The 18,152-nt window shown below is 28.6% G+C and overlaps 2 protein-coding genes across 4 annotated transcripts; one reads left to right on the top strand and one right to left on the bottom strand.

Annotated features, from left to right (window-relative positions):
• Positions 1-1,052: 1,052 nt before the first annotated feature.
• LOC128387954 (myosin light chain kinase, smooth muscle-like) lies at positions 1,053-16,496 on the bottom strand. 3 transcript variants are annotated; one of them, XR_008325198.1, is made up of 11 exons: positions 16,233-16,496; positions 15,065-15,583; positions 14,541-14,628; positions 14,144-14,350; positions 13,733-13,874; positions 13,462-13,661; positions 13,228-13,380; positions 13,093-13,138; positions 12,933-13,007; positions 2,350-2,451; positions 1,053-1,411 (listed from the first exon to the last, which is right to left on the bottom strand). XR_008325198.1 is itself a non-coding variant. In XM_053347273.1 (11 exons), the coding sequence occupies exons 2-10, from the start codon at positions 15,099-15,101 to the stop codon at positions 9,522-9,524; spliced, it is 1,005 nt and encodes a 334-aa protein (XP_053203248.1). In that variant the 5' UTR covers positions 15,102-15,583; positions 16,233-16,495; the 3' UTR covers positions 9,285-9,416; positions 9,492-9,521. The 3 variants fall into 3 exon arrangements, 2 of the variants coding, with proteins under 2 accessions (XP_053203248.1, XP_053203249.1); XM_053347273.1 differs by lacking the exons at positions 1,053-1,411; positions 2,350-2,451 and adding exons at positions 9,285-9,416; positions 9,492-9,578 and having other exon boundaries at positions 16,233-16,495; XM_053347274.1 differs by lacking the exons at positions 1,053-1,411; positions 2,350-2,451 and adding an exon at positions 11,785-12,471 and having other exon boundaries at positions 16,233-16,495.
• LOC128387948 (peroxidase-like) lies at positions 2,872-9,221 on the top strand. Its single transcript, XM_053347261.1, has 7 exons — positions 2,872-3,569; positions 3,685-4,004; positions 4,406-4,980; positions 6,335-6,436; positions 7,322-8,150; positions 8,262-8,431; positions 8,554-9,221. The coding sequence occupies exons 1-7, from the start codon at positions 3,348-3,350 to the stop codon at positions 8,751-8,753; spliced, it is 2,418 nt and encodes an 805-aa protein (XP_053203236.1). The 5' UTR covers positions 2,872-3,347; the 3' UTR covers positions 8,754-9,221.
• Positions 16,497-18,152: the final 1,656 nt, after the last annotated feature.

The raw sequence follows: 18,152 nt of genomic DNA, 5'->3' as shown, positions 1-18,152 counted from the left end.
TAACAGTCCTCATAGTAATTAGAACCCAACAATCAAGCTAATTGTGATTACTGTCAACACTTGATTTTGTTTCAGTTCATTTTATACCAATTGATTAACATTAGAAATCTGCTTAATTGTTAATCATCTGTAATCAATGATTTACAATAAGCCATCAGATTAAGCTCTAATTGTGGATTTAGTTAATCAAATACTTGACTGAAAACAATTTACGAATCGGTTTAATAGAAAAATTTAATTGTTAAATTGATAATTGATCAACAATTTATGGAAAATTAAATTTTTTAATTAGCGTAAACTCCTTGTGTATATAAAAAAGTGATAATGATTAATTTTATTACAATTAAATTGTTGGTTAACAATCAAATATGTAAACCATTTACTTTGTCAATTATTTTGTTCAATTAACCTGAAAATAAAGGTAACAATTTATTAATTGTCGATAATGAAAATTGAATGTTGAAAATAAAGTTCAATTGATTTGATTATTGTTAGTGATTCCAAGTGATTAAACTAATAATAAAATACAATCAGTTAATTTTTATGGAAAGTTGAACGATATCAACAGAAAAAAGTTTAATTGTTACGATTAAGATGAACCTGAATGTTGGTTAGCAATTTGTTAATTGTGCAAAATTTAAGAGGAAAAGATGATTAAATGTCTAATTTGATATTTAAATTGTTGAGAATAAAAAAAAAATTAATTCCATCAACAATTTATCCTAATTATTGATCAACCTTATAACCTGAACTTACCTTTGGCTTAATTAATCATTTGTTTATTAATTGTGATTAAAAATTATTCAACAATTAAAATCATCATGTTAATCGCACCCAATTCAAGGTTAATCTTGATTGAGAAATCAATTAAACCAGGAAAATGGTTTAAATTATTAATTGTAACCATTAAGAGAAACCCAATTAACAATCAATCGGTTCAGATTGACCTTTAACTTGATTGATTTAATTGTAATCAAGTAATAAACAAACAAAACAAAATTAAACTGCAACAATTAAATTGTTAATAATAATAAATTTGATTTTTCTTTCGTTAAATTAAATTGTTCATTTGATGGTTGATTGACTTTTGATTAACTTTTAAATACAAGGGTCCAAATGTAAACAATTAACTGAGCAAATCAATTAAATTAACTCGTCAATCAACAAGATGTTTGTGATGATGATTAAAATTAATTTGTCAGCAATCAATAAATTGTTGTTGTATAATATCAGGTAAGGGTTAACATGGATTATCATTAGTTAATCATTCAAATTTGATTGTTGATTATGCTGGTGATTAAGGTGATCTCATGAAATTAACTTTGATCCGTTTTTCAGTTAGTTAATCATTTACAATGATTGTTAATCATTACCGGTCATCATTATCTTAATCATGGTTGATCACTTTAATCTGAATGAGAAAAGAAAACAAAAAAATCATAATTAATATCGTGATTAAAGTTAATTGTTGGACGAAAATGAAAATGTCCATTAGATTGTAAATTTTTCATTTAAAATTCAATTTTTTCAACAGTTAATTGTTATAATATTTACTTACAATTAAATGAGAGGTCAAAATGAATATAAATTATGATGAAAAGTTATCAACGAGTTGTAATTGTAACAATTAACAGTCTAATTGATTGTTAATTTAAACAAAGGATCATTTGGTTGGATCAATAATAATCTAGATAAATGAGCCTTGTGATACATTAAATTGTAACAATTTACTAAATTAGTTATAGATTAATGATTAATTGTTCTAAGTGTTAATGTTTCCCTCACGATAATCAACTTGTTAATTACTCTGTTGATACAACATGGGGAAAATTAAATTACTGAATTAAAGATCTACAATTATGGATAAGTTGATTTGAAAAAAACGGTTAATCTACTAATCAACCAACAAATTAGATTAATAAATTGCTACAATTAACAAAAATCCATTAAGTTGCAACAATTAAAACTAAATCAAAAGTTAATCAAACAAAAATTTGTATCCTGGTCTAATTGTTGATTGACTTTAATTCATTGATTAACTTTCCCTTTACTCTGTTAATTGTAATATTAATCGATGGGAATTTAAATTGTACCAATTTAAACTCAATCAATGAAAGTAAAAATTATTACAGTTAATAAGCAATCAAGTGATTAGAGAAACTAATTAATAGTTAACAATATGATTAGTGTTTTTTTTTGAGTTAAAAAAGCAAAATCCAATCTAATCAACTAATCATAATCAGCTAATAATCAACTTTAAGCATAACAATTAAGTGTAAAAATTGAAACAAATCATTTGATGATCAGAAAGACAATTAATATGAGAAAAAGATTAACCAATTTACTTACCTGATAATTAAAACATCATCAAGTTGATTAATCCAATTTTCGTCATATCCTTAATCACCCCTTTGAGAACCGGAAGATGGACAATCAAGAGGAATTAGTTAACTAATCAAATATATTATAAGAAAAAAAAAATTAAGTCGAAAAGCTAATTGTTGATATTTTCATTTTCTATGAGCAAAGAAAAGCCCTTAGGGTATAATAAAGAGCTGAGAGAAAAAAGTTGCAGTCGAAGATACGAAAAAACTAAAAAAGACGCGAATTAATTAGAGCATTTTAATTTACCGGATTAAATTGTAATCTGTGAGAATTAATTAGATTATTATTTAATCATAATGATAGAGTGACAATAATCATAATCAAGACGAGAAAGTGACATGCAATCAAAAAGAGTTTGATATTAGTGGTTTTCACTTATTCCAACCCACCTTCATCTCCATCTCCAACCTTCCACCTTTATCTTACCTTTACCCTCCTTTTTTTTACCGTTAATTTATCACTTTAATGTTAATCAACAATTTAAATCACTCACACAACTACTAATATAATCACAATTTAACCTTTTCCTTTTAAATTGTTGTTGTTTCATCATCATCGTTACAACGTTTCGTTTATGTTTACCCGTTGCTGATGTGATGAGAGAGACACAGAAAAGTTTCAAGTTATCAAAGTAAATTGTGTTTAAAACAACAACAAAAAATTAACTAATCAACAACTTGTTTAAATCACGTTGATTAACAACTTGAATGGGAGAGATAGAGAGAGTGAGAGTTAATTGTTAATTGTAACTGTTTGGGATAATCGCGTATAAACCAATGAATGGGTTTAATCAAGTAGCCATTTGATTGTGATCTCATAAAGTGTAATCATCACCAGCTGACCACATCGATAATCAATTGTTAACAATCAATTTTTAGTTCATTTTAATCAATAATAATCCCATCTGAACATAAAGTGTTAATTGTGATTGGATTTCGTTTCATTAATCAATCGGGGACAAAATGATTTCCAAAAAATCATTGGATATTTTGACTTTACAATTTACTATTAGTTTAATTGTTTCACTTTTACCTTTTGTTTTATCAACAATAACTAATATTGATCATCATCAATTGAAAACAATTAACATTGATTCCAAATTATCAACAGTTAATCAACAACAATGTAATGAACACGGATTAACACCCAATGGAACCAAATGTAATCCAGAGATCGGATTAAAGGTAAGATTAACCGAATAGATTAAAACGATTTTGACCAACTGACCGTTTGTGTCCATCATTGAAAAGTGATCTGAATATTAATCGTAATTGTGATCATGTAATAATTAATAATAAGGATCCTCTTGATGTCGCTGCGGCTGAACCTCGATGGTCAACTGATTATATGGCTAAAGTTGAAGATGATTACATGGGATCGCCACAATTTAATGATTATCTTGACCATTGCCATGGACGATACGGTGATGCTTCATCAGTTTCATTCCAAGATATTAGACAATCGATTCGTAAAGCGATTCCAACTTTATTGGCCTACAAAGCGGCGGACGAAGAGATTATCGATACAATCGATATGGCTAAATTTGCAAGTCGATTCGTGGCACAATTAGCACATGAAAGTAAATTGTCAACTTTAATCACCAATCAATTAGTCAAAGAGTGAGTATTCTCAACCCTAAATTATGTTAACAATCAACTAAACAAAAAGTAAATGTTTACATTCACTAACAATTATTCAATCATATTAATATGATTGGATAATTTTCACCAACACACACATTTCATTTTACACAATTAACTAATTGTCAAAGTTCAAATTGTATATATATATGTGTGTGTGTTTGTGTTAATTAATGATTAATTATCATGTCCACCCTATAAAAAATACAGTTAACGGTAACAATTTACCTTGACCTTAAATATTAGTATTAAGATTTACATGATACTTTAATTGTTTTCATGTGATTGTTATGATATTTGAAAAGTATCACAATTAATGTAGGTATAAATTGATTGGGAAACTAATAAGTTGATTTGGTTTGGTTAATTGTTGATATTAGATATTGTCTCGATAAGATGGAAACTGCAGTTAAATTGCCGAAAGTTAGTCTAAGATCGGGTTTATCGCGATCACTTCGAGAAACTTATTTACCAACAAGTTGTTCCCCTCGAAAAGATGCCGCTGACCTTAACTGCGACCCGAAGAGTCGCTATGCCAGTTATGATGGTACTTGTAACAATTTGGACCATCCAACGGTCGGAATGTCTTATTCGTGCCATCGGCGACTTTTACCCGCCGATTATGCGGATGGAGTTGAAAAGTTACGAGCTTCGGTGACCGGTGAACCCTTGCCGAATGCCCGACTTATATCCAATGTAATAACACCCGATGTTCCAGCGACCGAGTTGAAATTGTCCCAAATGAATATGCAATGGGGTCAGTTCGTTGTTCACGATCTGGTTCGAACTCCCCTGGTTCTTGGTAATGCTCCGCTCTGCTGTCCACCCAAACCCTCCAATCATCCAGAATGTGAGACAATCTTTCCCTTCCCTGAGGGCGATTCGCTCACCAAAAGATGGAATCAAACTTGCCAACGAAACGTCCGATCGACAACTTGTCCTTCATGCAAATTAGGTTAGTAACAATTAACGATTAGCACCAACGATTAGTTTATTTTTGTACATTCGAAATTGATTCAAATTCGTTCTGTAGTTAAATAATTTTCTTATTTCCTTGTTAATTGCGAGTAATTTACTAATCAAATCTAATCAATTTCCATCAAAGTTGTTAACTCATTTCGTCTGTTTTATTTGCTACTGATTTTGGTAACAATTAGTGGGATTTTTTTGTTTGATTTCCAAGTTAACTATTACAATTAGAGTTGAACAATTTATTTATTGAGTTGTGTTGAAATTATGAAAGTTGATTGTCTTCAATTGTTGTTGATTCATTTTAATCAATCAACAAAAAGTTAAGGTCAATTTGAAAATTTAATTCTGTCCGATTCTGATTTTTGTCTCAAATCATTAATATTTAGTAATAATCAGTTGATTGTTGGTATTATCATGATTGATATAGTGATCGAGTAACAATTTAATTTGATTAACAACATTAAAAAAAGCAAATCTATTTCAATAATCAGTTATAATTAATGTTGATTTGGGTCAATAAAATATTTAATCCTTGAAAATTAACAATCATTTGATTATTATGATGAGTGTTAATTGTTGTACCGGAAATATAAAGTTAATCAAATCAGTTAATTGTCATCTTAAATTGACCAATAAACTTTTTTTTTCATCTTTTAATCAAAATTAATTATGGTTTTCAGGTTGATTGCTTTTGGTGTCAGTTTGCTGATTAACTATCAACGATAATCAATTATTATTAATATTAATACCTTGATCATCATAATCTACTTGACTTAAAGCAATTAAACTTAATTGTTAGTCTTAAAATTGGATTAAATTTCAATAATTTAATTTCAAATGCAAGAAAAAAAAATTTCAAGTCAATAACATTGATTATCAGTTGAGAATTGGTTAATTGTTAAAATGATTAACTTTGATTACAACTGCTTTGTGATTCACTGAATGGTTAAGTTAATTGTTGGGTTAATTTTGGTTAATTTTGGAAAACCATTTAATTATCAACATGATCATTTTGTTTTCACTTGATAATTGTAAACAATTTAAATTGTTGCTAAACTTTCTGATGATTTAATATTCAAATTGTCTTGATTAAAACACGTTGATAACAAGTAGGAAGTTATTATTAGTCTGGACGTTGATTAATTTGATTTAATTGTTGAGAAGTGTTAATCATCTGGTTAGATAATTGTTCAATTAACCAACAAGAGCCTCGGTTAACCCACTACTAATTGAATTGTTATCTTATTATTGATTTGGAGCGAAAACACAATTAACTGATTCCAATCAGTTCCAATTTACTTATTAACATTCAACTGATTGTTTCTTAATTGTTTCAGGACCTCGAGAGCAATTAAATGCAGCATCTCATTCACTGGATTTATCTAATGTCTATGGTTACACTTATGCCGATGCATTGAAAGGACGAACCTTGGAAAAGGGTAAGAATTAACTAATTGTCAACTTCCATTCATTTACAATTAACGAAAAATAAGAGATTCGATTAAGAATTTAACATTTTCATGATTAATCATGAGATCAGCTGATTAATTATAATATAGTTGCGAAACCGGATACAATTAAGCTTAAAGCAAATTTAATTAGTTTGATTGTTTGTCTTTAAAATTTGATTGTCGCTCTGATTAAACCTTCATGTTTTTTTGATAGTCGATGAGTGGATCTTAATTGTTAGGAAACTAAGTAAACATTAATCGGACCGTTGGTCAATTAATTGACCATTTATCTTGATTGTTTCAATTTGATTATACAAGTTAAATTAAAATTGTATCAAATTAGTGTTTTTTTATCATTGAAAGCAAAGTATTAATAGTAACTAATTGTCATCTAATTGTGATAGACAATTAAAAATAGAGAGATAATTTTGTTTAATTGGTTATGGGAAATTAATGATTCAATTTTTGATAAATACTTGACATTTAATCAACATTTCAATGAATTATTATTATAAGATTAAATTTAATTCAGTAAATTACATAGTTAATTGTGAGAAAATGTAGTTTTCAAACACACTGATCAATGAACAATCAGTTAATTGTAACAGGCTGAAGGTTAAATGGATTATATTGAACAAAATTTGATTTAATGATAAAAAGAAAAGTAAAAAGTTTCCAACAATTAAGATGTGAATGTTGATTGTTACAATTAACTATTGAAAACTGTTAAAACCATAACAAAGAGAAAAAAAATTAACACAAATCTCAATCGAAAGATGTAAATCTAGCTCTTCGATTAACTTAATCGAGATCGTGATTAGTTAATTGTAATGATAATACTATGATTCTGATTGCTGGTTTCTAACCCTTTAGGTCAATTGAAAAGTGTTTACGATGCCAAAGGTGGTGAAATTTTACCCTCCGCTGATGGTTTTTATGATCCACTGACCTTACAAGTCTGTAATGTGCCACCTCGATTCCCAGAGTTCAAATGTTTCGCCTCTGGCGACGGCAATCGAGCCAGTCAACATCCCGCTCTAATGGCCACTCAAACCTTGATTCTCCGTCGTCACAACCAACACGCCGCTGCTCTGGCCAAAGTAAACCCTCAATGGTCAGATGAAACGGTCTATTGGGAAACTCGGCGTCTTCTCACCGCTGAATATAACCACATCACCTACTCGGAGTATTTACCCTCCCTGTTTGACCACAAGTTCCTCTCCTACTTCAGTTTACTCCCATTGGAAAATGGTTTCTCCAAATACGAGCCCGAAACCGATGTCCGGTCAATCTCCGAATGGGCAACTGCTGCTGGTCGGTTTGGTCATTCACAAGTTAACGATGTTTATTATGTTAAAAATGAAGACGAAACATTTACCTTTAGGATGAAAGATGTTTTCTTTGAAATGTCGCTAATCCATTTAGGTCAAACCGAGGGTATTGTCCGAGGATTAATAACAGAACCAGCATTCGAGGTTGACCCTTACTTTGTCACCGATGTTAAAGATTGGATGTATCAGCATCCAAATCGTTCAGGGGGATTAGACTTAGTTGGATTAAATGTAATGAGAGGGCGAGATCATGGTATTCCTGGTTATATCCATTTCGTTGAATATTGTTTCGGTCAAAAGATCAAATCATGGACCGATTTATATGAATACATACCCAAGAATCAAGTTAACAAATTACAATCAATTTACAAGTAAGACAATCAGACTAAGTAACATTTAAAGTTCTAAATTGTAATCATCTTCATGATCGTTCATCTTTCTGACTCTTTCTCATTTTCCTTTTTTCTCTGGATCATTTTTAGGGATCTCGAAGACTTGGAACTTTTTGTCGGTGGTATTTCCGAGAAACGCATGAAAGGCTCAGCTATGGGACCGACATTCGCATGTATCAATGGGATGCAATTCTATCATTCCAAGTTCGGTGATCGATTTTGGTACGAACATGGAAACGAAGCTGGATCATTCACCATTGGTAAGTTTCTTTCTCAGAATTTTTCTTCAAGAAGATTAACCAACCAACAAATTATTCATTCGACAATTTCATAAATCAACTCTCTCTCTCTCTCTCTCTCTTCTTTCTCTTAATCCACTTAGATCAATTGAACAATATTCGACGAACGACAACATTGGCTCGATTAATCTGTAAAACGACCAAATATTCACATATTCAAGTAAATGTATTCGAGATGCCAAGTAAATCAAATGTCGATATTGATTGTGATGAACTTCCTGAAATTGATTATAATCTTTGGCGTGAAGATTATCCTTCCTCTGAGAGGTACACTGGATTCTGATACTTTGTTGATTGATTAATTAATCTATTTAAATTAGATCAGTGTTAATTATTATACAGATTTGGATGATTAGTGAAAAAGATAATCTAAATCAAGTAAATCATTTTCTGTCAACTATTTTTACAATATCAGCAAATGATTCAATATATTCAATGACTTTCCAATTGTAAAATATCTTGAAAACTTTTCCCTCTTTCATTGGGCTAATTAACTAATTATCATTGTATTTATACTCGTTGATCAACTAAATCAACTTGATTGATCAAAGACAAAATTCACCACTGGTTTAATTTTAATTGTCCTGTTAATTTAATCTTCATTTTCATTGATCAATCGTCACAATCAAAACTTCATCTTGACGATTAGATTTTCAATCAATCTTATTATCCTCATTATTTATCATTTAAATTTAATTACTTTGATAATTACAATTCAACTAAGATTAAAGTAAATTGTTAAAACTTTTAATTGTAGTTGATTATTTTTTGTTTCCAATTGAAACGTAACAAAAACTAAATTATTCACAATCAGTGGGTATTAATTTGATTTAATAGCAAAGGCAAAAAATTAAGAGACAACAAAATTAAGGTAAATTGATTATTCAGATTATTGATTATTTACAACAACAAAAAAAAAGACTGAAATTAAATTTGATGAATTATCCTGAAAATCAATTGATAAAGTAGATGAAAGTTAATCACAATTGAGACTAATTGATTGGGATAATTAGAAACTCACCATAAATTGTGTTAATGATTTGGTTAACAATTAAAAAGCCAATGTAGCTCCCATCCTTTTAAGAGCTAGAATAGCATTTACAGCTTTCTGTTTAATTGGAGAGAAAAAAAATTCAACAATTAACTAAATTGCGATTAAATTGTGAACAAATTAAACTCTAATTCTAACAATCAAGGTAAGAAGAGAGAAAAAAATTAACCAATTGAAAAGATCGGAATCAAAGTGTTGACCAAATTGTTACACTTGACAGAAAAGTGAACAATTAACTATTAAGAATAAGTTGATTTAATAATAATTGAAACATTTTGATTAACATAAATCAAGATCTAATTGAGTTTTCCGTCAGCAATTAACTAGTAATCAATCAAAAAGTTGATCAAATTTCAAACAATTAGAAAAGGGTTAACAGTTGTGACAATATTAGTTGATTAATGATTAAATGTAATCCAATATAAGTGTTACTGGTTCGTAATATTTAATTACAATTAGAGCAAATTTTTACTTAATCATAATCGATAATAATTAATAATAATAATCAAAAGGATTCGTTGTCTGAATTGAAAGATGATCTAAATTGTTGTTGTCACTTTTTGCTTAATCACAGCTAAAGGTTAAAAAGTTGGATGATTAGAATGGATTAAGAAAATTAAGCAATTTAATCACATTGAAGTTAATCAAGTTACAATTAGAATCTCAATTACAATTGGATTAAGACCAAGAACAGATTAATTACCTTGTTACATTATAAGAATAGAGAATCAGTTTAATGTAACTCTCGATATAAACTCTTCCTGAATGTTTTTTTTTTCGAGAAAAAAAATTCTGAGTTCTCAATTCTGAGCATGGTGATGATTCTTGGTGATGATTATAATCAAAAGTTAATTTTATCAGGGTTAAACCATAGCAATTAACCAACCTTGACTGTGAATTTAGTGTAGAGTGGAAAAGAAAGAGAGAAAAGAGTTACTTTCTTTTTCTCTTTCATTTGTGTTTCTTTTTTTTCATGTGAGAAAAATTAAATTTACGACTCGAAAGTGATTAGAACTGAATTAGAACTGATTTACATCTAATTTGTGAGTGTCTAAGTGTGACAAATTGTGATTACAATCAACAGATTTGGTCAAGGGCAGCAAATTGTTTACACTTTAATTGATTTACTTCAATAACACAGCAACAATTAACTTTTCATTCATTTAAATATTCACAAAGTTATTGGAAAACTTTACTTTCAATTTGAATATTGATTCGAGTTTAAATTGTAACAATTAACAGTTTATATTGGAATCGATTATTTTCTACCAATTGTCTGATTATCTGTTTAATTTTACTGATTAATTGCTCACTTGAGATTAAACTTAATTCCTATGCCAATATTGTTGACAAACTTAATTACAATTAACTTTTTTTTTCTTGCCTTCAAAACTTTTGATTTAATGGTTCATGAGTTTTTTAACATAATTTAAATCATAATCTTTGATGACAATTTAGCTTAAATGTCATTACCATTTGAATCTTCATTAGTTTATCATGTTGTTTAATTTAGTTAAATTGTAACATAATTTCAAGTTTTAATTTAATCATTTACACCATTGAAAAGTTAATCATCAATCATCACAAACTAATTAGCTCAAGGTTAACCATTAGGAATCATCATCATTATCAAACTACAATTAATACTATCGTTTATTATAGTGAATTGATTGGTGATTGTTGAACAATAATTATTGAAAATAAATCGATAAACAATTAACTTAATTGTTTTCTTTTCTTACCTTAGTGGCGCCACCTGTTGAGAGAATTTAGAAAATCTCGAAGTTGGAAAAGTTTTGTTTTTCTTAAATCGAATCAATCAAATTTGGAGTTGGAATTTTTTTCCTCCTATCAATTAATTAATTGTTTTTGCAGAATTTTTTTTTTTTACTCTCAGAGTAGATTAAACTGCTTGTTAATGCACATTAGAGGATAAACTTTACTGAGGCGAAAGAAGAAAATAAGAAAAAGTTACTTTGGTTGTCGAGAGCGAGAAAAGCAAAAAGTAAAAAAATCGTAGGTTGAACAGTTCTGTTTCTATTCATTTTTATCTTTGGCTTTAATAACATCAACCATCATCTTCTTCATCATCTTCATCACCATGAACATATGAGGAAACACATACAGAAATATATATACAGAGAAAAGACAATTAACAAAACATAAAAGAAACTGGATCAATGCCAATCAAGTGAAATTAAATTGAAAATTTTCACAAGGAAAAATAAAAAATCAAAACAAATCTTTACAATTTTGTGAGATTATATTTATTATGATTAACTATTATTATGATTAATACACAATTAACATTAAATGATTAGGTAAATGCAAGCAAACAAAAACAGAAAAACAAACAAAATTTTAACAAACTAAAACACATATTGAACATGGATGAATTTGATTACAATTTATCAACAATTAACTAATTGCTTTTCATTGTTTGCTTCATCTAAATCAACATGCAAATTCACAATAATCATAATAATAAGAGGAAAGAAACAAAAAATAGATCAACAATTAACATGGAGACAGAAAAATACATTGGCAATAATAATAATAATCTTATAATCGGAAATAATTAAGTTGATTTAAATAAATATATATTACAATTTTGATGATCAGGTTACAATTTAAAATGGTTCATGATGATTAATTGTCAATTGTTTCATTGATAAAGTTGATTAAACAACATTTAAGGGCGATAAATGTTGTTCAGCTGATTTCATTTCGATAGCGATCAGAGAGAGAGAGAGATAGAATGACAATTACGATTAATTATCGATTCTAAATTTTTAATTATCTCTTAATTTTCATCACTCATCATCTTCATCTTTAAATTAAATCCTCCAAACGCAATCAATTTAGTTAATTGTAAATTGTAACTCATTGTTTATAATTGAAACTGGAAAACTTTTTGTAGTTTGACTTATAAAAATGTCAATGGCCAAGACTGGAAACAAATAATCAAGGACAATATAAACATAAATTAATCACAATAATTAACGACAGTTAAAGTTGGACACACATTGGGATGAGGTCGGATAATTAGGTCAAGGCGATTGATTAACTATAACTAATTGAAACAATTAAACCATATAAATAAGTCAATAGTAAACTAATCATAAAGAAATTGATTCAATAATTTTATTGGAAACTTAACTTTTCATTCAAAATTTTCACTCTAAATTGTTTGAATGAATTAAATCATTAATTATCCTAAGTATTAATAATTAAACAAAGATTAATTTGCTCATTATTAACAACTGGATGTTAACAATTGAAATTAATCATGTAGATAAAACTTTTAATTTTTCCACCCAAAGTTTAAGGTTTTCAATTAGTATTTTTTTTCTCATCTTAATCATTGACAGTTAGTTAATTGTAAACAATTAAAAGGTTATAACGACTTACCTGCCATCTCCTGCGAATGACAAACTTTTTGAGCTTTGATTTATCAAGAACAGCCATGGATCGGCGTTTAGTTGACTGTAATCACAATTAGAATGATTAAATTGCAATTAGAACAATTAAAATCTTCACTTAATCAACATGATAACAACTGATCACTTACCCTTAACCAGTGGTGATTTAAACAATCGGATGTTGTCATACGTTTTCTGGACAAATCAAGTAAATTGTAGCAGTTGAAAAGTTAATCAGACCAAAGAATCACAATTAACGAGATTGATTAAATCAAGAAATTTACCTCATATCAGCGAGTAAAAGTTTACTGATAAAATCTTTGGCTTCCTCTGAAATTGCATCGAAAGCCTCATCGTCAAAATCGTACTTGGTACTTGTTACGTTTGCCATAGTTTCGAGGTCAGAATCTCCCATGAACGGTGAAAGTCCTGATAAACTGAACGAAGTCAATTGAACATTTGATAAGTTTCGATATCATCGATGAAATAAGAGAGAGAAAAAGTGTTTAAATGCTTACAGAATGTAACAAATAACACCGACTGCCCAAAGGTCAGTTCCAAATCCAACCTCTTCATAGTTGACAACTTCTGGGGCCACGAACTCGGGTGTACCAAATAAGATTTGAAGCTTTTCTTTTGGATTGTATTTCCTTGCTAGACCAAAATCGATCAACTTAATCCGATTCCCGGTTCTACTAACACAAAGTATATTTTCTGGCTTCAATTGGTAATGATAAAAATCTCTAATTAGTAAATTGCGACAGTCAACTTCTTCTTCTTCTCTTTCACCTTCATGTCCAAATGTAGAATGTTTTTCGCATGAACATATTCCAATCCTTCGCAAATTTGCCTCACGAAAATTGAACACGATTTTTCCGTTAGAACAAAATCATCGCAAATAACACGTTCGAAAAGTTCACCACCTTCGATTCTTAATTTCATAAATTAGAGATTTTCAATTAGAGAAAGAGAAGAAAAATCGATGAAAAATCAGAACTTTTTCTTTTATCTTTTGTTCAAAAGTTTCGAAAAAGAAATTTTTCATCTTTGAAAATGAAGAAAACTCTGCTGAAAAAAGTTCGAAACCTTGACCTTGAAAACTTTTTATTCTCTTGTTGTTTCGAAATGACGATGACATTTTCTTTTTTAAAAATAACCATCACAACTATGGAACAATTAATTAATTGTTATGATACTTACAGTTCAAGGATTAAGCACATTTCAGTGGTTCCATCATCGAAAGCATCGTAAAGTTGAAGGATTCGAGGATGTTGTAATTGTCTCATTAGGTCGACTTCGCGTTCAACGGCAAGTCGATCTTCTTTACGATTGGTATTAATGAATTTCGCTGCAAATTGTCGGCATGTTTTCTTCTCTACACATCTATACACAATACCGAATTTACCTCTAATTGTTACGAACAATTAAGGTGTTAAATGATTAGAGCGACGAAAAGAAAAACCAACAGAGAGAGTAAAAGAAACAAACAAATAGAAATTACTTCCTAACGAAAGTGATCCATTCGATTTTTACTCTTTTCGCTAATTAGATTGCTTATTAATTGTCATCTTCAATTGTTCGAATACAATTAACTTACCTTCCTAATTCTTCACCCAGTTTGTAATCATTCCTTGGATCTTTTCGTTTGACGAAAACGTTTCGAGGTTCGAAGGCTAAATCATAACCTTAATAGGAAAAAAAAAACAATCGAACAGAAAAAAAATTCGTAACAATCATTTGATTATCGAAATTTAAGTTAATTGTTACAATTAACAAAGAGAATCCAATATAAACCAAATGGTTACAATTACTTGTGATAAACGATAGCGTCTAAATTATATTCCTAGTAGGCTGATAACTTAATTGCTGTTAATTTAATCATTGTAATAATAAAATAATCAAGGTCATCGAAATATAAATCATCACAATCATGATTATATTCAAATTGTAGTAAAAAAAATTAACAAGTTAATCGTATTGATTAATAAATAGTTTCCTATTGTATTCATAATCGTTAATTGTGACAATTACAACAGTTGATTGTTGACTGGACAGTTAATTGTTAGGCTTGAGGTGTAATTCCAGGTGTAAATGATTAACAATAACAATTTAATTTCTTACCTTCTTCATCTGGATCAGCTTCACTAACGTAAATCATATTGACATTTAATTGTCAACAATTAACAAGACAGTTTATTGAATTTATCAGTTGGTAACAGAAAAATATATATACTTAATTGTAAATTGTTTCTAATTTAGTTAATTATCAATTTAATCAAATGATTTTCCTTAATTGTTTCCATTAGATTTGTAATTTAGATTCACAATTCACTTAACTCATTAATCACTCAAAGGTAAACAACTGATTCAATGGTTGTTACGTTTTTTTGTTGCTGTTCTTGATTATGATTAACTAATCACTAAGTAAATTGTTGTTATTGAATGTTGCTGATTGTGGTTCCGTTGATTGTGTTGATTAAGGATGATTCTGATTTCTCTGAGCACAATAATCACAAGTTAACTGTTAGTTGATCACAATGAGAATGAGAAAATTAAACCAACAATCAAGTTGGAAATGAAAGTTGATTGTTTTACGATGATGATTATGATTTATTGTTGATGATTAAGTAAAATGATTAACTGAAGAAATAGAGGAGAAAGTTGATTAGAATTGATTGTTTGATAATAATAATGATAATCTACCAATTTGATCATCTGATTAATTGTTATCACGATTCTAGAAGGAAACAAAAAATCAACTAATCAACTAATCAACTAATCATACTAATAAAATATTGTTTCGTATCAATATGGTTTTACACTTTAATTTGATTGTTACTATTAATTGATCACAATTGATTAATTATCACCATAAACAATGATTAGTTGTTGTTAGTTGGCAACTTTAACTAAACTAAATGAGTCGATGTAACCTGATTTAAATTGTTTGTTTGTTTAATTGTCGAGGATAAATTTAATTGTCTGAACAAATCTAAATTTAACTATGAACCAAATGTGTAAATAACAATTAGAAAAAATTAATTAACAATTTAAATCGCACAAACTAATCATCAAACTTAAAACAGAAAATGATCAAAACTGATTCTCGATTCATTCAGTTGATTGAGTGATCAACATTTCCAACACTTTGACAGTAACTACAAGACACAGAAATTAACTAATTGCTGATATCCTTTCATAATTCAGATGAAATTGTCAACAATTTATGTACATTGAAAATCAACAAATTGTAACGATGAAGGTAATTAGCTTAATACCAATAACTTACCAATGGAAATGATTTAAATCACTGGACGACTTTAGTAAATCACTTTTTCTTGGTGAAATAATAAGATGATCATTGGTTTTGTTTAAGTTAATTAATATACGATAGACACACAGTTAATTAATGGAGCTATATAATTGTTGATTTAGTAAACAATTAAATTAAAATGAAGAAAATGAGATAAATAATCAACAGAATCCTAATTATATTTCTGTCAGTGAACTTGGATTATAATGGAAAAGTAGATGAGGAAAAATTTTTTCTTCACTTTTTTTTTGTTTCTCTTAAATTTTTGGATGATAAAAATCAGGATGAAGATGAAATTATAATGATGATGGAAGATGATGAAAACAATGATAATTATCATGCGTATTTCAGTTCATATGAGTGCTCATGATTCTCATGGAGAAATCAGAATTGTCACCATTGAACATTAGGTTCACTGTAACATCTATTTCGGGAAACTTTTTATTCGAGTTATAAATACTTGCGAACTTTTTTTTCCAATATTCATCCTCATCTTCTTAATCTTCATTATCATCATAAACAACCCAGAGAGAGAGAGAGAGAGAGAGAGAGAGAGAGAGAGAGAGATGAATAAGGCAAAATGCCAGAGAAACAAATTGAATCCGAAAAATTTGATTGTTTCTACAATTTTTTCTAAATCTAATTATCGATTGATTAAGACTTAGAAATCAATTAAACGCTTATTACCAAGGGTCCTAATTGTGATTTCGATGCTAATTTTATCTACTGTTCATCTAATAATTTAATAGAATCAAAGAATCAAATTTTAATTAGAATTTCTCTTTAGTTTGACACTTGGAAATCAATCTCACTTGGGATCTAAATTTGCTTTGGGGTCATTGCTTGGTCAAGGATCAAGGTTTAAAACGAAATGATCTTAATTGAAACTTCCATAGTAGTAATTAAATCTTAATTGTTGTTAAAGTTGCCTTGACTAGAAGTGTCATCTCATGAGTTGTAACTGAATTAACTGATTAGTTGAATTGTATTTAACTGCTTACAGCTAAACTAGAGGACACTAGTTGATTCATCTATTAATTGTTGTCGTTAAATTTTTCTGGTTCAACAATTAACTCATTGTATTAATTATTATCGTCTCGAGATTAGTTGATTAAGTGTCTTGAAAACAAATGATTAAATGTCACGAATGTGAGGATTAAATTGCCAGAGGCAAATCTCATGAAGAATCATGAAGATTAACATGATCAACATGATGATAAGAGATAATCAACTGAATTAATTGAGATTATCGACTTAATTAGTAACAACAATTCAATCAAATCCATTAATTGTCAACAAAATCTTGATGAAATCCTAAATCACAATTAAATCCTGGTCAAAAGTCCAGTTGATTAATCGTAATGCCAACAATTGATCATACAACTCGTTGCACAATTAGTTAATTGTTTAAGATGAAAAATGATTTACCTGTTGCTTTCCAATTTGAAATATTAATTACATAATAAACGTTTGGATTAGTTGATTAACCTTCATTGACAGTTAATCAAAGTTGTAACAATTTATCTGATAAAAAATGAATTAAATCCAATTTTGGATCAAAACGATTAGTTAATTGTTCATATCAATACATTAAATTCAATTGATAAAAACTATTCCTATTACTTTGTGTGTAAAAACTAATTAACTGGGAAAAGTTAATTACTGATAATTTTAATATGGTAATTAAATTAGCGAAATAGTTAAGTTTAATTTGATGATAAATCAAAAAAAAATTAATTGATTGTTTTGATAGTTGAAATAAAACGAAATCAATTAATCAGGGAGTTAATTAAAAACCTGAAGAAGTGAAATCAAGTTAATTAATCAGATTAAAATGAGCAATTTAATTGGAGGTTTCAAGAAATTCATATGAATGGATGCAAATAATAAGGTGGA

This window comes from Panonychus citri, unplaced genomic scaffold, assembly GCF_014898815.1.
Source record: "Panonychus citri isolate SS breed McGregor unplaced genomic scaffold, ASM1489881v1 Contig00095, whole genome shotgun sequence".
NCBI classification, from domain to species: domain Eukaryota; kingdom Metazoa; phylum Arthropoda; class Arachnida; order Trombidiformes; family Tetranychidae; genus Panonychus; species Panonychus citri.
The sequence above is the reverse complement of the archived record's forward strand: the minus strand, read 5'-3'. Positions and strand labels throughout refer to the sequence as shown.